The sequence below is a fragment of the Peromyscus californicus genome, unplaced genomic scaffold, assembly GCF_007827085.1.
Source record: "Peromyscus californicus insignis strain IS unplaced genomic scaffold, ASM782708v3 Scaffold_4__1_contigs__length_199733344, whole genome shotgun sequence".
NCBI classification, from domain to species: domain Eukaryota; kingdom Metazoa; phylum Chordata; class Mammalia; order Rodentia; family Cricetidae; genus Peromyscus; species Peromyscus californicus.
This window is the reverse complement of record NW_026294562.1, coordinates 75272769-75297055: the sequence shown is the minus strand read 5'-3', so window position 1 is coordinate 75297055 and position 24287 is coordinate 75272769. Positions and strand designations below refer to the sequence as shown.

Here is a 24287-nt window from a genome sequence, read left to right as displayed (position 1 = left end):
CGGACACAGGGGCAGGAAACACATGTGTGCTTTCCGGGGACTCCCAACGGGGAAGAACCAACTGTGAGGCATCATGAGGGGTTCCTTATCCTGATGGTGGTCATAATTATATGACTGGATGCTTGTCAAAACTCTAAAACTATATACTAAAACAGTTGAATTTTATTTTATGCAAAATTTACCCCCAATAAACCTGACCTAAAAGAACGCCATTGACTTCAGGACAAAGCTTCAGTGCCTTCCTGGGTGGTCAGTGAGTCTCCTGCAATGGGGTGGGGGTGGGGGTGGGGCAGAGACTGGTGTCCTGAATCCTCTGTGCTTTTCCTTCCAGGGGCTTCTCCTAGTTTGAAACCTGTAATACATCCCTGTCTAACTGGTCCTTGCTCTTCTTCTCTCTGCATTGCTATGCTGAGAGTCCTTGAAGGCACTGTGCCTGCTGCCCAGTCTTGTGCTCAGCAAACAAGTCTTTGTTGAATGAATGAGTACGTGGACAATAAATGGCTGAGTTCTATGGATAAATGTTGCACGCTTACAATGAGCATTTTAAAAAGACATTTTTCCTTGTAGGTTAACACAAAACTTTCTGGGTAGCAAGTTTTTCAGTACTAGGGACTAAACTACTCAGTGCTTTAAGAATATAGGACAAGTAATTTACCACTGAGCTATACCTCCAGCCTTGTAATTATAATTTTAATCCAATCATATAGATTATGGCCAAATTAGACTTTATCCTTTGTCCCTACAAAGAATTCTAATCTAAAAGGGTACCATGTCTACTCTTCTAGATATTATATTTGTGTTCTCCAATGTATCATCTTCTTTGCTGCCTTAGTAATTTCTCTGAAATACCATTTGGATTAAATCCAAATTTACTGCTCACTGACTTAATGATATACTCCTCTAGCTAGCAGCCTATTCAAATGATTGGGCTGGGGATGTAGCTCAATGGTAGACCAGCTGCCTAGCATGCCTGAAGTCCTGGATTTCATCCTTGACATTCTCTCTCTCTCTCTCTTTCTCAAAATGTATCATGAATCATGTCTTGGTCACTGTTCTGTTGCCATGAAGAGATACTGCAACCACAGCGGCTCTTATAAAAGAAAGCAGTTAACTAGGAGCTGGCTTACAATTTTAGAGGTTTAGTTCATTATCATCATGGCGGGGAGCATGGTAGTACTCAGGTCTCTGGAACAGTAAGAGAGAGCTACATCTCGATCTATTGGCTGAGAGAAAGAAAGAAAGAAACACTGGGCCAGGTGTGGGCATTTGAAAACCTCAAGGCTGGAGAGATGGCTCAGAGATTCTCTTCCAGAGGTTCTGAATTCAATTCCCAGAACCACATGGTGGCTCACAGCCATCTGTAATGAGATCTGGTGCCCTCTTCTGGTGTGCAGGCATACATGCAGGCATAACACTATATATATATATATATATATATATATATATATATATATATATATATATAAAATCTTAAAAAAAGAAAGAAAGAAAAAGAAAGGAAGGAAGGAAGAAAGAAAGAAAGAAAATCTCAAAACCCTCCAGGTATGGTGGTGCACAGGGTGGGGTTGGAGGAGGGATCTCTGTGTTGCAGGCAGATCTCTGTGTGTTCAAGACCAACCTGGTCTACAAAGTAAATTCCAGGACAGCCAGGGTGACACAGAGAAACCCTGTCTTGAAACAACAACAAACAAAGAAGAAAACCTCAAAATCCACCCCCAGTGACACACTTCCTTCAACAAAGCCATACCTCCTAATCGTTCTAACACTATCAAAGAGTTCCACTCCCTGGTGACTAAGTATTCAAATCTATGAGCCTATGGGGGCCATTCTCATTCAAACCACCACAAATCATATAGAAAACCATATCTTCTCCACATGATTTTCCCCAGTAGTCATGATCTCGTTCTCCTCCCTCTTCTTTTCAAGACAAATCTTATGATCTATCCCTATGCAGCCTTGAACTCCTGATCTTCCTGCCTCTGCCTTTTGAGTGTTGGTGTGCACCACCATGTCTGGCTATGGACTTCTTCATAGACAGGAGACTCCCAGGCTCTTCATAGGTGGGAAGAGGAATGTGGTCTTTGCCCCTTCTCTTTCAGATTGGCTCTTACTTCGGGGCCACCCTCTGTTCCGTGGACATGAATGATGATGACAATACCAACTTGATCCTCATTGGGGCCCCTCATTTCTACGACCAGACCCGAGGAGGCCAGGTGTCAGTGTGTCCATTGCCTAGGGGGGTGAGTGATGGGCCGGGTGGGGCTGGGTGTGAGGTGGACGGTTGCCGGGGCTTTGGGTCTGTCACTGTTTCTGTTTCGCAGCGGGCGCAGTGGCGATGTGAAGCTATTCTCCGTGGTGAGCAAGGCCATCCCTGGGGTCGCTTTGGGGCAGCTCTGACGGTGCTGGGAGATGTGAATGGGGACAAGCTGACAGATGTGGCCATCGGGGCCCCAGGAGAGCAGGAGAATCAGGGTGCTGTCTACATTTTTCATGGAGAATCAACAGTCAGCATCAGTGTCCCTCACAGCCAGGTAAGTCCCCACGGACCTTGCATAGTACTGACTTGTGTGATCTGGAGCCTCTGATTTAACTACCGGATCGGCTTTCCTTCACCTTAAAACAGTAACACCCTTCACAGATGCCTCAGGGAGTCTCCAGTCTAGATGAACTCTCTGTAACGGTAGGTGATGCCTTGGGGCACCCACACTCAACTTCATCCTGAGACCTGGGACTGTAGATGGCAAGACGCAGGTGTGAGGATGTTAAGTGCTCAGCACTGGCTGTGGAGCTGCAGTTAGGCCATTGGAGAGATGTATGATAACGCTGTCCACTATGCAGTCCTTCCTCTGGCCCCGTTCTGGCTGAGGGACCAAGAGTTCTGTTCTACCCAAAATCCTACGTCATAGGAAAGCCCTACAGTTGGACACTTTACAGAATCCCGCTGATCCTAGGGCTTTCTATGACATTTCTGAGTTGGGCTTAAAATTCTGCTATTGCTATATTAAAAGTCTGTGTGTGTTGCATGCATGTGTGCATATGTGTGTATGTCTGTGTGTGAGAGACCGATGGTGGAATACTCTACTCTTTTCAGTCACTTCTCCACCTTATTCACCCCCTCCCCCCTCTTTTTGAGACAGGGTCTCACTATGTAGCCTTAGCTGGCCTGGAATGCACTATGCAGACCAGGCTAGCTTCCAAACTCATAGAGATCCACCTGCTTCTGCTTCCAAAGTGCTGGGATTAAAGGCTCAGTCCCTTTCTTCATATTTTTTTTTAAAGTCTGTTAACTCCATATTTTTTAAAGATTTATTTATTTATTTATTTATTTATTTATTTATTTATTTATTTATTATGTATACAATGTTCTGCCTGTATGTTTGCCTGCAGACCAGAAGAGGGCGCCAGATCTCATTGCAGATGGTTGTGAGCCACCATGTGGTTGCTGGGACTTGAACTCAGGACCTTTGGAAGAAGAGCCAAAGATCTTAACCCCTGAGCTATCTCTCCAGGCCTCTTCATATTTTTGATGCTTTTAAAATTAAGTTTTATTTGCCGGGCGGTGGTGGCGCACACCTTTAATCCCAGCACTCGGGAGGCAGAGCCAGGCGGATCTCTGTGAGTTCGAGGCCAGCCTGGGCTACCAAGTGAGTTCCAGGAGAGGCGCAAAGCTACACAGAGAAACCCTGTCTCGAAAAACCAAAAAAAAAAAAAAAAAATTAAGTTTTATTTTAAAAATTTATTATTTTTATTTGTGTGTATGGCTGCATAAGTTTATGTGCACCACATGCCTGCAGGTGCCCACAGAGGTCAGAGGGTAGTGGATCCCTGGAGCTGGAGTCACAAGCAGTTGTAAGCTGCCTGATGTGGGTGCCAGGAATCAAACCCAGGTCCTCTTCAAGAGCAGTAAGTGCTCTTATGTGCTGAGCCATCTCTCCAGTCCCCACATGATTTTTTTTTGACATTTTCACACATATGTACAATACGTTCTGAACTCTCTTACCCTCCATCTCCCCTTCTCTCCTCCTAGCCTTCCTTCCTCCCTATGTAGCCATACTCACACGTTTTTGTTTTGATTTGAGATGCACTAAGGTTAACCAGGGCCATCTATGTGACCATTGTGGTGATATATTGTGTGCCCTAATAAACTGGCCTGAGGATCGGAGGACAGAGCCAGCTACTAGATCAGACATAGAGGCCAGGCAGTGGTGGCACACACCTTTAATCCTATCACTCAGGAGGCAGAGATCCGTCTGGATGTCTGTGAGTTCAAGGCCACACTGGGCTACATGAGATTAATCCAGTCTAGGAGAGAAACAGAGTTAGGCAGTGGTGACATACACCTTTTTTTTTTTTTTTTTGGTTTTTTCGAGACAGGGTTTCTCTGTGTAGCTTTTGCGCCTTTTCCTGGAACTCACTTGGTAGTCCAGGCTGGCCTCGAACTCACAGAGATCCGCCTGGCTCTGCCTCCCGAGTTCTGGGATTAAAGGCATGCGCCACCACCGCCCAGCTGATGTGACATACACCTTTAATCCCAGGAAGTAATATGGCAGGGCAGAGAAAGGTATATAAGGCTTGAGGAAACAGGAACTCGCTCTCTTTAGTCTGAGGATTTCGTAGAGGTAACAACTAGTGGCTGGCTGTGTCCTCTGATCCTCTGGCAAGTTTATTAGGGTACACAGTGTATTACCCCAGACCATGGGTTTGGAGCCCTCCACTGGCACCTGGTTAGGTTCACCATGCTCAACTGATGCCTGTAACTCCATAATTCCCACACTCTCTCTGTGCACTTGTTCAGTAGAGGACATGGCAGGCCCTCATGAGCCGCTTCTCTGTCGGTGATTGGCCGTTGACAGGCCCATTCTTGTCTGGACTCAGCGTTGGCAGGTGTATTTGCATTGAGTTCATTATTGGAATGGTTGCATCATGACCGGAAGATGACGTTTCATAGCTTTTCTTTCTATTTTCTGGTGCTTATATTCTTTCCAACCCCCCCTTCCATTATATTTCTGGAGCCTTAGTGGGGGAGGTCATATAAATTAAATTTTTAAATTGCATGTGGAGGTTGTGGGACAATGTGTGGGTCCCGAGGACTGAACTCAGGTCATCAGGCTTGGCAGCAAGTACTGTTGCCCGCTGAGGAGTCTCACTGGTCCTCCACCTTATCTTTTAAGGGACTCTCACTGAACCTGGAGCTTGCTGGTCCAGCTACAATGGCTAGCCAGTGAGCTCCCAGAATCCATCTGTCTCTACCCTCTAGTACTGTCATTACAGATGTGGCACTATGTTCAGCCTTAGTGTGAGTGCTTGGGGTCTGAACCTAGGTCCTCACACATGTGCAGCAAGCATGCTAGCCTCTGAGCTGGCTGTCTCCCAGTTCTATTCTGAAATTCTTAGTAGAAGTTAAGCATCTCACTGTGTAGCTCAGGCTGGCCTCAAGCTCAGCTGTATAGCCCAGGCTGGAGATTCTCCTGCCTCAGGCTTTTGGATGTGGGGTTTACAGCTGAGAGCCACCAGGCTTGGCTAATGATAGTTTTGAGTAATTGAACCCAGCATCTTTCTCCTATGCTGCATCTTGAAATTAAGAAGCTCACACCGATGACGGGTCATCCTGAATCCTGGCCCCAGAACTGGGCTCCTCAGCAGTGACTCTGTCACTGCTGCGTGAATTCCCTGCCTGTGGGGTCCTTGCAGTTTTGGCCTAACTTAACCATGCTGTGTTCTCCCCCAGCGAGCTCAGGCCATGTGGTCTCCCGGTCTCTGGTCTCTAGTCTTTTCCAGTCTCATATTTTCTTCTATTTCTTTAAAAAAAATTTTATGGTGTTAAAAATGCTCAAATACTTGACCACCCCTCTTATGGGACTTGAAATATATAGTCTAATACTTGTCCTGATCTAGCAGCTTCTAGGCATTGGTCTGCAATCCTCCGTGTTCGCCTCCTCCCTGAGCCCCTGGAAACTGCCACGCTCTGCTTGCTTGTATGATTTGATTAATTTAGACAATTCCTGTGGTGCAATGATTTGGCCTTTTGTGTCTGGCTTATTTTAGTAGAACAATGTCTTCTGGGTTCGTTCCTATTGGCACAGATGACAGATTTTCCTTTTTCTTTTTTTAAATAAGGGATGAATTGTATTCTACTATAGATAAATGTCATTGTTGGGGCGACTTCTTGTCAGCCATGGTGTATGCAGGTTATTCCTGTTCTTGGCTTTTGTGAATGGTGTGGCAATGAATGTGGATGTGCTTAACATTCCTTTAAGATTCTTATGCTGATTCTTTTGAATGAAATTTCAACGTGAGATTTCTGGATCACGTGACAGTCCTAAAAGCCTGGAAAACATACCGCTTGTTTCTCTGTGCTTGACTCATTTTGCTTAGCAGGATCATTTCCATTTATCACTGCAAGTGACCTGGATCTCACCAGTTTGGCTAGTCTAGCTGGTCGGCAAGCCCCAAGGATCCAGGTGTCTCCACCCTCCAGTGCTGGGTTACAGACTGACATGACCAGTTTTTACAGAGTGCTAGAGATCCAGGTTCTCACAGTTGTACAGCCCATGTTTTACCCTCCGAGACTTCATTCTCTTGCCTTTCCTTTATTTATTTATTTATTTATTCATTCATTCATTCATTCATTCATTCATTTATTCTGAGACAAGGTCTCACTCCGCATCCAGGCTGGCCTGGAATTCATGGTCCTCCTGCCTGGACCTCACAATGCTACAATTGCAGTTCTGTGTTTCCACATCCAGCCCTTTCTTTCTTTTTGATGCATTTTAAATTAAGTTGCATTACCAGTTGCCTTTGCCCATAATACTTTGACATGTAGATTATTAACTAGAAAAGTTTGTTCACAGTTATTTTCAGGCTTACAATAGAAAATGCGTAAGTATTTATTCAGTGAGTCTTGACAAGCATAACTCATATCCTTTTCAATATAGAGGCACGTGGCTGGATGTGGTGGAACACACCAGTAATGCCAGAGCACAGGAGGTAGAGTAGGGAAAGGTCACGTTTAAGGCCCTCTTGGGCTGTCTAGCAAGTTCAAGGCAAGCTTGAGCCATATATCCAGATCTTGCTACAGACCTTCCAAACCTCAATCCCTCCCAAAGAAAACCTCAAACAATATAGAACATCCCCTCCCCAACCAGTTCCTATCCTACCTCCTACCCTAGAAACAACCCACAGTGCTGATTATCTCCTCTCAGATGGGCCCAGTCTCTAGAGCAATGTTTCTCAACCTGTGGGTCGTGACCCTTTGGCAGTCCCACGATCCTTTCACAGGGGTTGCCTATGACCATCAGAAAACACAGATCTTTATATTATAATTCACAACAGCAGCAAGATTACAGTTATGAAGTAGCACCGAAAATAATGTTATGGTTCGGGGTCTCCACAGCATGAAGAACTGTATTAAAGGGTCGCAGCATTAGGAAGGTTGAGAACCAGTGCTCTAGACAGGACTGAGGAACATTTGTTTCTCCGACTTTGCTGCCGTGGGGCCTTGCCACAGTTTACACATATTGACGCCACGCTCTCTTTTATTGGTACAGCTGTTTTCTGTGTAAATGGGTCCGTAGGTTGTGGTTGTAGCTTTGTTTTTATTACAGAGGTTCTACATGTCTGCTAAGTAACTTTCTATGTAAAGCAAACAGTGGAAGCCCTGGTCCCTCACTCCACTGACACCACAGCTCACGTTGAGAGGAAAGCAAGGCCAAGGAAAGAGCACTTAAAAAGTTGATTTTATTTCAGAGTTTCATGCTTTCATAATGTGTTCGATCAAATCCACCTCTGTTCCTTCCCCCCAACTCCTCTTCTCTCCCCCATACCGCCTTCCCTCCCAACTTCATGTGTTCTTTTAAAAACATGTATTTTATCTTACGCAGATGGATGTTTTGTCTGCATGTGGTATGTCTGTGCACTGCTGTGCCCAATGACTCGAGTGTAAATGGACTTTTCTTTTTGGGCTGCCGGTTCACAAAAAAAAAATGACATGGAGACTTATTATTAATTATAAAAGCTTGGCCCTAGCTTGGGCTTGTTCCTAACTCGCTCTTATATCTTAAATTAATCCATATTTTTAATCTGTGTTCTTCCACGCGCTCATTACCTCATCTGCATTTGCCATCCTGGTTATTGTGAGTCTGGCTGGTGACTCTGTCTTTCTTCTTCCCAGAGCTCCCTCTTTCCGGAAGTCCTGCCTATACCTCCTGCTTAGTTATTGGGTGTTCAGCTTTTTATTAAACCAATCACAGTGGCACGTCTTCACACAGCATAAAGGAATATTTCCCAGCACCTGAGGAGGCCGGATGGTGGCATCGGATCCCCTGGAATTATAGTTACTGTGGGTCCTCTGGGAGAGTCATCTCTCCAGTTCTGTGTGCCCCCTGGGGCACAAACCCTACTAAGTGCTGCCAATGTGTCCAGAGCCTGGGGAGCTTCTTGGGAGCTGTGTGCCTGGTGAATACTGAAGGCGGGGTACTTTATATGTGCACACGTGTGTGTTTACCCACAGTTTGTGGTTTAAAGAAAACACAAAATGGATTGTGTTATTTTCGTTGTTGTTGTTTATATTTTTTCTCATATGATGGAAAGTAGAGGTGATAAGTAGGGGAATAGCTAATAAGCCAGGACCTCCAACCTGGCACATTGTAGCTAATTTCAAAGGGAACATCGTCCCAGAGAAACAGTGCATGGGGTACTGGGAACGTGGCTCATTGTTACAGTATCTGCTTGCTGGGCCGCTGGCAGCTAACACACACCCTTTTCTTTCCCTCCTCCTGAAGCGTTTACCTTAATTGTTCTAGCATTAAAAACAACTTGGGAGTCAGAAATTGAGATAAAAATCTGATAAATCCAAGGAACAGCAGAGGGACTCAGCTGACCCTACTCTCCATGTTTTCCTGATCCCCAAACCTGTGAAACCTCCCTCAAGCCCCTCCTCTCTTCCTGTCACTCTCTCTCTGACTTCCTCGGTCCTCCAACATCTCTATGGCTAATTTTGGTCAGCCAATCACTGACTCCAATAAAGCTACTTCAGGGTGGCTTTATTAGCACAGTGGAGTGGCAATGCGAACAATTCTCCTGCCACATCCCCCTCCTTCTCCTTCTTTCGAGACAGGGTTTCTCTCTGTAGTCCTGGCTGTCCTAGAACTCACTTTGTAGACCAGGCTAGCCTCAAACTCACAGAGATCTGTCTGCCTCTGCTTCCTGAATATTGGGATTAAGGTGTGATCCACTATGCCTGGCCTTTTTAGAGATGTGTGTATGTGTATGCGCATGTGCCTCTGTGTGTGTGTGTGTGTATGTGTGCTTCCCTGACACACAGATCTCATGATGGATTTTTATGTATGAGCAAGCACAGCTAGACTGAGATATCAATCACTGGACTGGCATTTCGGCTCGGCAGGGAAATGAACTCGGCAGCCTGAGTTCAGTCCCCAGAACCCGTGGTGGCCGGGGAGAGCTGACTCCTTCAAGTTGTCCTTTCACCTCGACACACACGCTGTGGCACGCATGCTCACGAGACTAGACAAGCAGGTGTAATAAAATAGAGAGAGTGTCAGACATTCCCAGCAGGCCACACTTCCTTATTCTTCCTGTGAGGTGGTAAAAGCCCATTTTTCTCTTTGCGGTGCTTGTGCGTGGTAAGTGCACGCCACCTCCAAGCTATAGCCTTAGCTCCAGTGGGATCCTTTTAAATATGGTAAAATACACGTGACCTAAATTTTACGGTCTTAACCATTTTAAATGTGCAGTTCCTTGCATTAAGTATTTGACAAAAAGGACTTAAAGTCTTCAAAAACAGTTTGTTTTCTTCGTTATTAATCTTATATGTAGTTTGAAGAGTCAAAATAGTTCTAAAAGCCTCATCAAGGAAAATATGGTTTAGTGGGTAAAGGCCCTTGCTTCCAAGTCTGTTGACCTAACTTTCATCCTCAGGACCCACAGGGTGGAAGAGGAGAGCGCTCAAGCTGACCTCTGACCTCCACACACACCTTGGGGCTTGCACATGCGCTACCTCCCCGTAAACAAACAAATGTAAAAAAAAAAAAAAGACAAAAATCTCATTTCCCCTATGATTTCTGTCCTCTCTCTTAAGAGCGCCACGTTCAGCTCTTCAGTCACTCACCATATTCTCCACATGACAGGATCGTTTTTCCAAATTTTAAGTAAAAAAAATAGAAAGAGTTAATTTGCACACAGTATTCGTGTGCTCATAAGTCATGGCATGTGTGACGTTGGCTCAGGTGGCTGGCATTGCCCTCACCATAAATTAAATATTCACAGCTTCTGTACTGGGAAACGTCAGACTCTTGGAATTATTTGGAAATTTATCATGGCTTTGTTGTAACTGTAGCTGCGGTACTGAGGACCAAACCCCCTTGATTGACTCTGCAGCTCCCGTTTCCCACCCTCTACCTGCCATCGCTCCTCCGCATTTCAGTGTTAGTGGCCACAGCTCCACTCTGTTCTTTCCCTTTTTTTTTTTTTTAAAGATTTATTTATTTTATGTGCATCGGGGGTTTGCCTGCACGTGTGTTTGTGCAAGGGTGCCAGATCCTCTGGAACCGGAGTTACAGACAGTTGTGAGCTGCCATGTGGATGCTGAGAATTGAAGCCGGGTCCTCTGGAAGAGCAGCGAGTGCTCTGAACCGCTGAGCCATCTCTCCAGCCCTGGTCTTTCTGTAAATACATAACGACAGGCGGAATTAGTCTTTCTGCACCTGGCTCATTCGACTTAGCCTGATTTCCTTCACTGCCACAACAGACAGGACTCCATTCTTTAGGTGGCAGGGTAATATTCCACTGCACATCTGTCTGACACAAACAATGGGCACGTGTCAGAACATACATTCTTTCAAAAGAAGTCCAACATGTGTGCAAGTGTATGAAAAACGTTCGGTTATTGTGAGTGAGAACCCAGTGAGCTTCTGCAGACTTACAGTGCTCACCATCCTAGGGGGAAACATCAGAGATGCTGGTGAAGGCGTCGGGGAAGTAAAGCCTCCCAGCTTCAGTGTTTCACAGTTTTATTTACTACTGTCCTGTGAGTGTGACACACGTTTGTGAGGGCAGGTGCACTTGGAGGTCGGAGGATAGCTTTCGGGAGTAGTTCTTGGCTCCCACAGTGGGTTACAGGATCAAACACAGGCCAAAAGGCTTGCAGGGCAAGTGCCTTTACCTGCTGAGGGCCTTGCTGGCCCCACACTGCTGGATTCTGTTTAGCACTGGCTTCCCACTGTTGAGGGTGTAACAGTGCGAACTTCCAGTTCCTTCTTTCTCCTCTACGGCCACACCTACTTCTTGTTTTCATTTGAGAATTTGGGGGCTGGCGAGAGGGCTCAGCAGGTAAAGGCCCTTGCTACCAAACCTGATGACCTGAGTTTGCTCCTGGGACCCACATGATGGAAGGAGAGAACCGATTCCTGAAAAGTTGACCTCTGACCTTCAACATGAGCACTGTTGGTGTGGGAATGCCCCTGCCTCAAGGAAGATAAATGTAATAAAAGTGATAGCTTTGGTTAGATCAATATTCAATGTTTGTATTTTTCTGACCATATAAATAAGATCCGGATGGGAGAAATAGTGTATTTTTTTTTTTTAAATTTCTTTCCCGTAAAACTTTTAGCTTTCTTTAGGAAACTCAGATTAATCCAGGAAAACTTTGGGTATTGTTTGGAGATCGTGACTTAAACAGTTCCTTAATAAGTTTTGAGTCATCTGAATTCCTTGGAAAGTATGGGTGGTAAAGAAGAGAGTCTCTGCCTTGGGCGACTGAATCACACCTTTCCCGGCTTTCTTTCTTGCCCTCAGCGGATCACGGGCGCCCGCTTCTCCCCCAGACTCCAGCACTTCGGTCAGTCTCTGAGTGGGGGCAGGGACCTCACAATGGACGGCCTGACAGACCTGGCTGTTGGGGCGCAGGGGTCCCTCCTGCTGCTCAGGTGAGAACCCTCTGGTCATACCAGCTCTTCCCCTTTGGAATACCTCTGCCATCTGGCAGTTCCTGATGGATCTCTGGTGTCCCTCTAGAGCCCAGCCTGTGGTAAGACTTGAGGCAATCCTGGAATTCACTCCCAAGATTCTGTCAAGGAGTGTGTTTGAATGTCGAAACCAAATGTCAGGAAACAGGGATGCCGGGGAGGTCAGAGTCTGCCTCCGCGTGCACAAAGTCACCAGGGATCGGCTTCGAGAAGGTGAGAGGTGCTGGGTGAACCTCCGGATTTCCGTGCCAGTGTCTCATCTCGGTCTGCCCAGTCTTCCAGCAGAAGAAAGTTCTGGCTGGTGCTGACCGCCTTTTAAAGCCTGGCTAGAATGAGTGGGGAAGCTCACCAAACCTTACCAGAGAGGTGACTGGGTGGCACTTCTTTCTGCATTGTGTCCGCTGCGCAGAGAGCCAGGACCCCCATGTCTGTGAACAAATTAGGTTCTGCTTGTTTGTTTGTTTCTTTCCTTCTTTTAGTCTTTTTTTCTCTTTTTTTAAAGTGTGAGAATCTTTCATACATTTGTGTTTTTACCATGTCTATTTTGTATGTTTAAAATTTACATAGATTGACGTACTCTATGTATCCACCTGAAACTCCGTGCTTTTACTTAACTCAATGATAATGATAGTAAATTATTTTTTCAAAGCAAAGTTTCATGTAGTCACAGCTGACCTTCGTTATATGCCTAGGAAGATGACCTCTACCTCCCAAGTGCTGGGACTGCAGAGTATACTACCTCAGCTAGTTTTATGTTGTGCTGGGGACTGAACTCAGAACTCTGTGTATGCTAGGCAAGCACTTCACCACTGAGCGACATCCCCAACTTAACATTTTTATTATTATCTACCCCCAATTTTTTTTTTTTGTGTGTGACAGGTCTCATTGTGTCCCAAAATTGTTTTTAAATGACTATTTTAAACATACAAAACTAGAGATCAAGTGCCGGGTGGTGGTGGCGCATGCCTTTAGTCCCAGCACTCGGGAGGCAAAGGCAGACAAATCTCTGATTTCGAGGCCAGCCTGGGCTACAGAGTGAATTCCAGGAAAGGCTCCAAAGCTACACAGAGAAGCCCTGTTTTGAAAACAAACAAACAAACAAACAAACAAACAAACACCCCTAGAGATCAACATATTGCATTCTTAGACAAGTTTTACAGCTTTTCTAAACACGCTTCATTCTGTTCTTTTTATTTTTCTTTTCTTTGCCAAGGAATCTTTAAAAAACTACTTTAAAGAAAGACTTATTAAATTTTTAATTAATTTTGTGTATGTCTCTTCAATTATGTATGTGTCTCTGTGTAGATATGTGCACAGGAATGTGGGTACCCTCAGTCCAGATGAGGGTGTTGGATCCCTGGAGCTTGGAGTTTACAGGCAGTTGTGAGCTGCTTGACATGGATGCTGGGGCCAGAACCCCAGTCCTCGGATAGAGCAGTGTGTGCTCATAACCACCAAGCCACCTCCCCAGCCTCTTAAAGCACTTGTGTTTGTTTGTTTGTTTTGTTTTTGCTATGTAGAACATGCTGGTCTGGATCTCACAGAGATCCCCCTGCCTCTGCCTCCCCCATACTGGGAATAAAGGTGTGCACCACCACATCTGGCTTAAATGACTTTGAAATTTTTAAAATATAAATTTGATTTATTTATTCACACATTTACATGTGAGGTTTGGTAGCAGACACCTTTACCCACTGAGCCATCTTGCCAGTCCATTCCAAGAATGTTAAGACAAACATAAAAATCCTACCATTTTACTTCCTCAGCCCATGAACATTGAAATAGGAACATTTTCTTTTGAAGCCATGACATCATTATGTTATGCTTCGACTCTAACGCACAATAAATACTTGCTAATATAAAGCAATTTATTTAAAAAAATCAATTTTTTGTCCCGCAAACGTGAGCTGTCCTTCCTTCTTACAGCAGGATCTGAATAAGATGTGCCTTTTGCTGTCTAGTGTCTGTTTCAATTATTTCTTTACTTCCTGACATCATCTACGTGTTTAGTGTGGTCCTTTTACAATTTCATACGTGTATACAGTGTATTTTGGTTAGATTCACCTGTATCACTCTTACTTGCCCCCTGAACTCCTTATTTTCCCACCTAGTCCCTGGGCTATGTTCATATCATTTCTATTTTTTGTGACCCACTGAATCTGATGCTTGCGTGAGCATGAATGGGAAGCTGTTTATTGGAGACTGGAGCAGCTTAGCAGAGGCTACCCCACTGAGAATGACTACCTCTCCCTGTTAACTGCCAATAGCACCTCATGGAAGAGTGGAACCCCATGAGCCCCTCTCCCATCTGTGACAGAATGCTGTGTAGGCCTTGTGCAGGTAACCATTGCCGATGCGGGTTCATGATTGCAGTGGCCCTGCCATATCCGGAAGACTGCTTCACACTACTCCCCAACCCTTCAGCTCTTACATTCTTTCCACCTCTTCTTTCTTGAAGTTTCCTTGGTCCTGGGGGCAAGTGATATAGATGTCCAATATAATTGTTTTTTTTAATTTTAAAAAGTAATATTTTAATTAATTTTTTTGAGAATTTCATACAATGTATTTTGATCATATTCACCCCTTTTTCCCAACTTCTTTCAGGCACACCCCATCTCCTTATCCACTCAACTTTGTGTCCTTTTAAAAAAAATCCATTCAGTCTATTTGTGTTGCCCATATACTCTTGGGAAATGGGCCATCCCCAGGTTGGTTGACCTCCTAGGGGTTGCACCCTCAAAGAAAACTGACTTTCCCTCTGCCAGCAATTGCCAGTTGTTCCTCAGCTAAGAGTGGGACTTCCTGCTGTTTCCTACTCCGTGCTGGCATTTTGTCTGGCCTCCGCTTGTGCGAATTTTGTGCATCTTATCACAATCACTGTGAGTTCATTTACCAACTGCCTTATTGTCCCTGAAAAAACCAGTTTCCCTGTGGTCATCGCCAGTCCAGATCCAAACCATGCTCCAGATCCACAGGAATAAAAACGCATGGTCCTGGCATAAAACAGACACACTGTTCAATGGAGGAGAATTGAGCACATGCACATAAACCCACATTTGCACAGTCACGTGATTTCTTTATATATATATATATATATATATATATATATATATATATATATATATATATATATTTGAGCTGAGGATCGAACCTAGGGCCTTGCACTTGCTAGGCAAGCGCTCTACCACTGAGCTAAATCCTCAACCCTTATTTTATTTTTTAACAAAGAGGCCAACAAATGCACATCAGAGGAAAGCTAGCATCTACAACAAATGGTGCTGACCTACCAGACTGCTACATGTAGAAGGATGGGAATGGATCCTTATTTCTGATCCTGCACTCAACACAACATCAAGTGGATCAAGAATGTCAATATAAGACCAACATAGTTTTAGTTTTTTTAGCTTACGTTATTAACCTTCCTTTAGAGCATTTTCATACATACTTATTTTCGGTTGCCTCCCCATCTCCATTTCTAACCCCACATAAACCCTTTCGCCCTCCAGCATTCTTCCTGTCCTTTCACATCCCATGGGTTCCATTACCCTCATGGCTCCTCTCCCTTAACGCCTCCTTTCTCTTCTCATGGTGCCCTCTGTTCTGTCCTCTCCACACACACCCTCTCGTCAGAAATGAGATCGTGTTAGAAATCAGAAGCTAGGATCCACATTTGGTCTCTGTCGTTCTGAGTCAGCACTAGCTCACTTAGTATAGTAGTTTCCAGTTTCGTCCATTTCCAGACAGATTCATTTCCAAACGAGAGAGAATTGACTTGGGAGATTGAACTGATCAAGTTAAACACGTTCTTTTGTTGCCAATGGCCTGACTTCTTCCCTGTCCCCATTTTAAAAGAGTAGGGTTGTGCTTCGGCGGGAGAATAGCAATGACTGACCCAGAGAGAAACAGGAAGAGGAGAAAAGATGTGTCTTCAGCTTCATTCCTACTGGTCCAGAGGTCAGAAGAGCCAGCTTGGCTAGAACTAGAAACATTTTGGAGATCAGGAAACAGTAGGGAGAAGGAATGAACTCTATGTAGAAATTCTTCTCGAGTCATTTACTCCCAAGCTGTGAATGCCTAGCTTAGTGTATCAGAGACAAACCAGCAAATAACAGGACAAACCAAACCAAAACCAAAAAATTTGGAAAGAAACATAAATAGCTTTCTAATACCTTACAGAGTAGCCACCACCCCATCCTCACCCCCCACCCCAAGGCAGGGTTTCTCTGTGCTACAGCTCTGGCTGTCCTGGGACTCCAGACTAGACCATGCTGGCCTCGAACTCACAGAGATCTGCATGCCTTTGCCTCTCAAGTGCTGGGATTAAAGGTGTGCAAGACCACTGCCGCTTGGCGTTGCACCATATTATCTTTTTTTCTTTTCTTCTTCTTCTTTTCTGGAGCTGAGGACCAAACGCAGGGCCTTGCATTTGCGAGGCAAGCTTGCTCTACCGGTGGGCGAAATTCCCAACCCCTAGCCACCACTTTTGGAGGACTTGCTTAGTGGGTGCTCCTCATTTCTCCTTTGTAACCACTTGAGAGGCATTATTAATTACTATTCTTACTTTGAAGGTCATGAATTAAGACACTGAGAGGCCATATGCTATGTGGATCATCACACACTTGGGAGCAGAGCTGTGGTCACAGACCCCCGTCTGCCTGTTTTCTCACCACTAATCCCTCTCCTTTCAGGAGATATCCAGAGCACTGTCACTTACGACCTGGCTTTAGACCCTGGCAGCACAATTGTCCGTGCCATCTTTGAGGAGACAAAGAACAACACACGCAGGACCACCCGGGTCTTTGGATTGACACAGAAATGTGAAACCCTGAAGCTGCAGTTACCGGTGAGCAGGCAAATGGTAGAACTCCTGGCTGAGGATGGGGTGGTCTTGGGAAGCTGAAGAAGACAGATCCCCAAATTCCCACTATCTCTTAGAACTGCGTGGAGGAGTCAGCGAATCCGATCTTCCTGCGCCTCAACTATACACTGATGGGGGAGCCCTTGCGCACCTCTAGGGACCTCCGGCCAGTTCTGGCTGTAGATGCTCAAAGGTTCTTCACAGCTATGGTGAGTTCTGGAGTTGGGGCCTTGCAGGAGCAGAGACTAGAACAGAAGGAGCCTGCTGAAGCATTTTTATTTTATGTAATTTCATTTAAACATTTTATTTTATTGCTCCACTAAATCTTTTCCATTCCTTTCCTTTGGGTCACATTCCGTTTCCAGCTTCCCTTTGAGAAGAATTGTGGCAATGACAGCATTTGCCAGGATGATCTCAGCATCACTATGAGTTTCATGGGGTGAGTTTCATTCTGTTATTGCTTCACTCAAACCTGAACCAATGTGTTCCTGGTCTCTGAGGGAGCCCAGCCTTCCTCAGAGATATTTGTGTACCACAAGGATCCTAGTGCCTGCTCTGGTCACGTTCCTGTTTAAGGACCTGCAGCCTTTCCTCATCAAAGCAGACTTGCTGCAGTGATGCCCTTGATACCTCATGGTCTTGTTATTGTCACAGCCAGGACACCCTGGTGGTGGGAGACCCTCGGGACTTCAACGTGAGGGTGACTGTGAGAAATGACGGTGAAGACTCCTATGGAACCCGGGCTACCATCTACTACCCATCTGGCTTGTCTTACCGGAAGGTGTCAGTGAACCAGGTAGCCAATTCCTCTTCAGTATCGGGGCTCTGCTTTCCTCACCCCCTATGGCTGGCAGTTGACAGTACATTTGCCTGTCTTGGTTCCAGAATCCGCTTACCCAGAAGTCTTGGCGGGTGAAGTCTGAGCCCATTTCTTCCACTGAAGGATACAGGGCTCTGAAGAGTACCACCTGGAACATAAACCACCCCATCTTTCCTGCTAACTCCGAGGTGAGCTCCAGCCTCTGATGCCCTCCTGTGCAGCAGGTATGTGCTAGTGTCTTAGGGGATCCTCTTCCTCTTGTCACTCCTCTCTGTCCTAAGAAAGAGGTGGCCCCTTTCTACAAACGAGCTTTATTGAGGCCTAAAAACATCCCATAAACTCACCCATTGTGTACACTTCAGTGGCTTTTGAGTATTCTCAGAGTTTTGCATCTATCACTCTGATCAATCTGAGACCTTGCTAAGCCCCTGGGGGCTCCTAATCGACCATCTCTGTGGATTCGCCTCTCCTGGATGTCTCCCACCCATAGACGCAGACAGCATGGTCCTCTGTGATTGGCTTCTTTCAATGAACATCACATTTTCAAGGATCACTTGCCTGTCAGTTCTTCTCTTTTTATTTCTGAACATTATTTTTATTATGTGGGCAAATCATGTTTTGATTTATCCCGTTCAGTGGTTGGTGAACAATTGTGCTGGTTTTTCTTTTCTTTCCTTTTTTTTTTTGGTTTTTGAGATCTTCACTATTTTAAATCACTGTCTCCGTTCTCCAACTCTAGGTCACCCTGACTATCACATTTGATGTGGACTCTGATGCTTCCCTGGGGAACAAACTGCTCCTCAAGGCCAATGTGACCAGGTACCTGTTCCCACATTGGGTGATCCACGGTCACCCTTCCTTCTGAGGCCCAGCCAGGATGAATCGTTTTCTTCTCTCTACTGGTTCTCTGTTTTGATGACTTATTCATTTAACAAACACTGGTTGAGCACCCACCCATGCCCGGCATTGTGTCAAGTGTTGAGGGGACAGTGGTGGATAAGACAGCTGTGGTTGCTGTCCTCACAGATGTTCAGTGGCACAGATAGGCAAGGTGATTACAATATAGTACAAAGAAAAATGATCAGGTGGTGGTAGTGGTAGGGATGCCCAGTGTTCTGAGAAGATTCCTGAAGAAAACATATTCAGGTTGTGAGTAAGCCAAGCAAAGGCATAAAGGTAGAAGGAAGCATGCGCCAGGCAAAACCTGGGGCTTGGAGGTGTCTGGGCATGCTTCAGAACAGCTTACGCAGGGCCCGTGAGATGGGTCGGTCGGTGAAGCCTAATGACCGTGTTCCATCTCTGCAACCTATATAAAGCTGGAAGGAGAGAACTGACTCTAGCGACTGTCCTCTACCCTGCAACGTGCTGTGGTGTGTGTGAACCCACCCACCACCTACAACTAATAAAAACAGAGACTGCTGAGGAGCATACCTGGTAAGGCTGCCAGAGCCTGGTGCCCCAGGTTCAGTCTCTGGAACCCACAGGGTGGAAGGAGTGAGCCAATTCCTATCAGTTGTTTTCTGACCTCCAAGTGTGTGTGGTGGTGTGTACACCCAAATACACACACACACACACACACACACACACACACACACACACACACACACACACACTGTAAAAAAAGTAAAAGGAAAAGAATAGCTTCAGCATATGGGTCAGGACTTGGAGAGTTGGTGGGAATGGGGTACGGCTGTGGCACTGGATGACTGAGGGGTGCTGATGGGGAGTTTGTAGTTTAGACTGTAGGAGAAACATGGCTGTATTTACTTGCATATTAGAAAGGCCACTTTTCAGGAGGGTGAGGCGAGGGCTGGGGAAGGGAACAGCCAGAAGGCTGCTGCAGCTGTTGGAATAAGTAGGGCCTGGTAAAGCAGAGGTAGAGAGAACCGTGGGGCTAAGGACGTGGGGATAATAGACATGGAGACAGATGGATCAGAGAGTGGTGGAGGGGAGAGGGAGAGGCTCATTCTCAGTTCTTAGAGCTGGCTAAGGACCTGCTTTCCTTTCAGTGAGAACAACATGTCCAGGACTCACAAAACGGAGTTTCAGTTGGAACTGCCCGTGAAGTATGCCATCTACATGGTTGTCACCAGGTGCTGCTCCTGATGACTCTCCCACTCTCCCCCCATCCGTCAGGCTGGACACAGCCAGCTTTGTGCTTGTGTTCATGAGCTGCCTTGTGTTGTGTGTATGCACACGTGCCTGCGTGGAGGAATGATGTGTGTGTGCCCAAACCCACACAGACATTGACCCCAAGGGCTACATTGTCACCTCCCTATTCTCTGTGTATTAAGTTCAAGCAGGACACCTTCATGTTCTGTAACCCACTGGATACTCCTTTTTCTTTTAGTGATGAGAGTTCTACCAAATATCTCAACTTCACGGCTTCAGAGATGACCAGTCAGGTCATACAACATCAGTACCAGGTGAGGAGCAGGAGAAGCCTGGGTCCTGAGGGATGCTGGGAAGGAAACTGATACGAAGAGAAGGCAGGAAGCAGTTGTAGGAATCATGAATACTGTGCTTCCTGTGTGTCAGACACAGTTCTAAGTTTGCTCCACACCCCAATATATGCACACACACACACACAAACATGCACACATACACACACTATACATGCACTCACACACAGATGCACATGCACACACACATACATGCATATATACACACATACACAGATGCACATGCACACACACATACATGCATATATACACACATACACAGATGCACATGCACACACACTCACACACATGCATGTACATACACACTCTCACACACATATGCACTCACACACAGATGCATACACGTGCACCCCCCCACACACACCCTCTATCAGGACCCTGAACACTCTTGCTGTCCTTTGTTTACAGATGGAGAAACTAAGTCAGAGAGACATGAACTATGTCTAAATTCTCACAACTGGCAAGTGGCAGGGCTAGAACTTAAGACGGGCCAGTCTGGCTCAAGTGTGTGTGTGCTGTCTGTTTACATGCTCCCATTTCCCTGAAGTGCAGGACACTGAGGCCTTATTCAGTGATCTTGGGCTGCAGGAAATGAGGAGCCAATGCTGAGGGCTAGCCGGGCCACAAGGCTACAGCCCTCACCACCTCCTTTCTGACATAGTTCAACAACCTGGGCCAGAGGAGCCCCCCCATCAGTGTGGTCTTCTGGATCCCTGTCCAGCTCAACAAGGTGACCATATGGGATCAGCCCCAGGTCATCTTCTCCCAGGTGAGTCCAGCTGGATCCCCAAAGTCCAGGTTTTTCTGAAGATCTGTTTCCCGCCTTTTCCGACTGTCCCTTGGGCCCAGGCTGTTGCCCTTCCGGGTGGGACCAGATCCCTCATTTCTCTCTTCCTGGTGTCTGTCTTTCCCCAGAATCTCTCAAGTGCCTGTCACACTGAGCAGAGATCCCCTTCTCGCTCCCAGTTCCGGGATGAGCTTGAGAAGACCCCAGTGCTGGTAAGGACGTGGTGGACTCCACCTCGAGGCCACATGCACGGGCATCATGGTCTGTCCCAGTCTTATTTAATCTGTCTCTTTGGCCCTCTCTTCTAGAACTGCTCTGTTGCAGTCTGTAAGAGAATTCAGTGTGACCTACCATCCTTCAACACCCAGGAAATGTTCAATGTCACCCTCAAGGGCAAACTGTCATTTGACTGGTATATCAAGGTATGTTGTGTTTTGAGGCTCTCTGGGTATAGCTGTAATAGTGCAGAGCCCAGGCCTGGCTCCCATTCTGCTCTCTCCACAGACTTCTCATGACCACCTCCTGCTTGTGAGCACTGCTGAGATCCTGTTTAATGATTCTGTGTTTGCCCTTCTTCCAGGGCAGGAGATGTTTGTGAAGTCCAAGGTACCCATCTCAGGCCTGGTGGGGTGAGGTGGTGGTGGGGATGCTGGAGGGAGCAGGAGGCTGGAAGGTAGATCTCATCTCTAGCTTGGTGAGAGAAGCAGGTGGACAGAGAAGTGAGGCCTGAAGTTGGTGCTGTGGATTGTAGGGAGGGGGTAGCCCTTGAGTTCAGGGAACTCTCCAGAAGTTTGGGGTATATTTTCCCTGCTGTACCCTCTTTCTCTTCTTCCTCCCCTAGATGGAGACCAAAGTGGAGCCATATGAAGTTCACAACCCTGTACCGCTGATTGTGGGCAGCTCCATTGGGGGGCTGGTGCTCCTGGCCGTCATCACTGCTGTCCTGTACAAGGTATTCCTTGATTCAGCCTCTTCCTGTCCCCTCCCCTGTAGATGTAATGGTCTTATTAAATAAGAAACACAGAGCCAAATGGAGAGTTAAAAGCCCAAGAAGTCAGAGCAGTAGCTGAGACCTGAGACTAAAACCGCCTTCTTACCCCTCGCTGCTGCTGCCGTCCTTCCCCTCAGAAAGAGACCTACTTCCTGTGTGTCTGTCTTTTTATTGACTTTCTGTTCTGCCTTCTCATTGGTTGTAAACCCAACCACATGACCTCCTCGTCGCTGCCTGTCTATAAAGACCTCCAGGTCTTCTATGGTTGGTATTGAGATTAAAGGTGTGTGTCTCCATGCTGGTGGTGTCCTTGAACACACAGAGATCTGCCTGTCATGTGATCGGGATTAAAGGTGTGTGTCATCACCACCCGGCTTCTGCTATGGCTTGCTATTAACTTTGACCCCCAGGCACTTTTATTTATTAACATACAAATAAAATCACATCTCAGCACAAATAAATTATCACCATACTCCCCCCTCCTCAGCAGCTCCATTATCAGGTTTGACTCTTAGTATTGCTGCTAGCTATATGACTTTGGGCCAGTCGGAGGCTCTCAACAGCTCAATTTCTTCCGTTGCAAAACAATACTATTAACGCCCATGTTACAAAGAAAATGAACTTTGTACATGTAGAGCGACTGGGATGGCCCCTGGCTTACAGTGACCACTATGTAAGGAGGGATTCTTCTCGTGTTTCATAGTTCTTTCCTAGCCCCAGCACTGATGCTGTTTCTCCCCCGCCTGACTCTCCCCAGGTCCTGTCTATTCTCCGCCCTGTCACTCTTTGTTGTCTGTCTCTCTCCTGTCCTGTCTGATCTTGACCTGCAGCCCTGGATTGTGTGGCCTTACCCTCTGTCTTTACCCTGACAGCTTGGCTTCTTCAAGCGGCAATACAAGGACATGATGAGTGAAGCTGCTCCCCAGGAAGCACCCCCACCTCAGTAATGGCCCTTTCTCCATGGAGTGACCTCCCCAGCAAGCAAGTCTGGTCAGATCAACACCCAGGTCCCGAGGCTGATGGACAGACATGTCCTCTAGGGGACTGTCGCAGTGATGCCTTATACAGGAATGGCTTGGGATGTGTGTGCGTGTGTGTGTGTGTGTGTGTGTGTGTGTGTGTATGTGTGTGTGTGTGTGTGTGTGTGTGTGTAATGGGCTCAGACATTTCTTGGATGTGGGCAATGCCTTGAAAGCATCCTCTTGGAGGGAAAGGAGTCTCTTGGGTTTCCTACTGTGTGAGGGCAGACACTAATGGACCCTTCTCTGGGCAAGGTGACAGGACCCTTATGGGTAAGCATAGTGAAAAGCTGTGGCTGTCTTCTCTGAAGGAAGTAATATTTCCTTTCATGGATGAGCTGCAGACTTGCAAGAGTCTAGGTACTGAGAATACAAGAGAAGCTGAACATGGAATAGAGAATGACCCAACAAAAATGTTCAACGAAGAATGAGAAGTCTCCCAGGACTGGAGAGATGGCTCAGTGGTTAAGAGCACTGGTTGCTCTTGCAGAAGACCTGGGTTCAATTCCCAGCACCCACACAACCATCTGTAACTCCATTCCCAGGAAATCTGAGAAATCTGCCACTACTTAGTCATTCATTATTAATTTAAATGTTTTAGTTGATTAACCTGTCCACAGTACAAAAATTAAAAGACACTCAAGAATGTGTGGTGAAAGGCTGGGGTGCAGCTCATGGCAGAGCACTTGTGTGGTATTTGCAAGGCCTTGGGCTCGGCTTGTAACTGAAAGTCAAGGCAAAGCAAAACAAACCAACCTGAAGAGTATATAGTGAAAAGACTCCCTCCTTAGGGGCATTCAAAGCTTCATGGTTGGCATCTACTTCAGAAAGATTGTAGGTGTGTGTGCACACACACACTCACACACACACACACACACACACACACAGTTTTAAACAACCGGTGACATAAGTTTTTACTATTATGCATCTTGTCTTTTTATTAATATGCTCAAATAATTTTATAATATATAAAATACCATAGCTGAGGAGTACTCCCCTGGTGGACTACATTGTAATGTATTTAATCTGTTTCCTTTGGATATATTATCTCCAACCTCTTGCTATTACAAACAATGCTGAATTAATAAATTGTATATACCTAATTTTTACATATGTAGAAGAATAATTTATTGATGTATTTATAGACATTTGCCTTCTATTTGAAGGGATCCCAAGATAAAAATTTTAGAGGAGCTGGGATGTGGTGGCGCATGCCTTTAATCCCAGCACTTGGGAGGCAGAGGCAGGCAGGTTTCTGTGAGTTTGAGGCCAGCCTGGTCTACAAAGTGAGTTCCAGGACAGCCAGGACTGTTATACAGAGAAACCCTGTCCTGAAAAACAAAACAAAACAAAACAAAACAAAAAATTA

General features: G+C 45.9%; 1 protein-coding gene across 1 annotated transcript in view; it reads left to right on the top strand.

Moving 5' to 3' along the window:
- Itgam (integrin subunit alpha M) overlaps positions 1–24027 on the top strand; it is a 50679-nt gene extending 26652 nt beyond the window's left edge. Inside the window, exons 13-30 of the mRNA XM_052712264.1 lie at positions 2100–2240; positions 2322–2531; positions 11812–11942; positions 12031–12194; positions 16670–16824; positions 16917–17048; positions 17205–17278; positions 17494–17635; positions 17725–17847; positions 18399–18478; positions 19669–19752; positions 20010–20085; positions 20783–20890; positions 21037–21120; positions 21217–21330; positions 21413–21514; positions 21750–21860; positions 22772–24027. Of these exons, the coding sequence (XP_052568224.1) occupies positions 2100–2240; positions 2322–2531; positions 11812–11942; positions 12031–12194; positions 16670–16824; positions 16917–17048; positions 17205–17278; positions 17494–17635; positions 17725–17847; positions 18399–18478; positions 19669–19752; positions 20010–20085; positions 20783–20890; positions 21037–21120; positions 21217–21330; positions 21413–21514; positions 21750–21860; positions 22772–22846 (2106 nt within the window). The 3' untranslated portion in view covers positions 22847–24027. The remainder of the gene's footprint in view (positions 1–2099; positions 2241–2321; positions 2532–11811; positions 11943–12030; positions 12195–16669; positions 16825–16916; positions 17049–17204; positions 17279–17493; positions 17636–17724; positions 17848–18398; positions 18479–19668; positions 19753–20009; positions 20086–20782; positions 20891–21036; positions 21121–21216; positions 21331–21412; positions 21515–21749; positions 21861–22771) is intronic.
- The last annotated feature ends 260 nt before the right edge of the window (positions 24028–24287 follow it).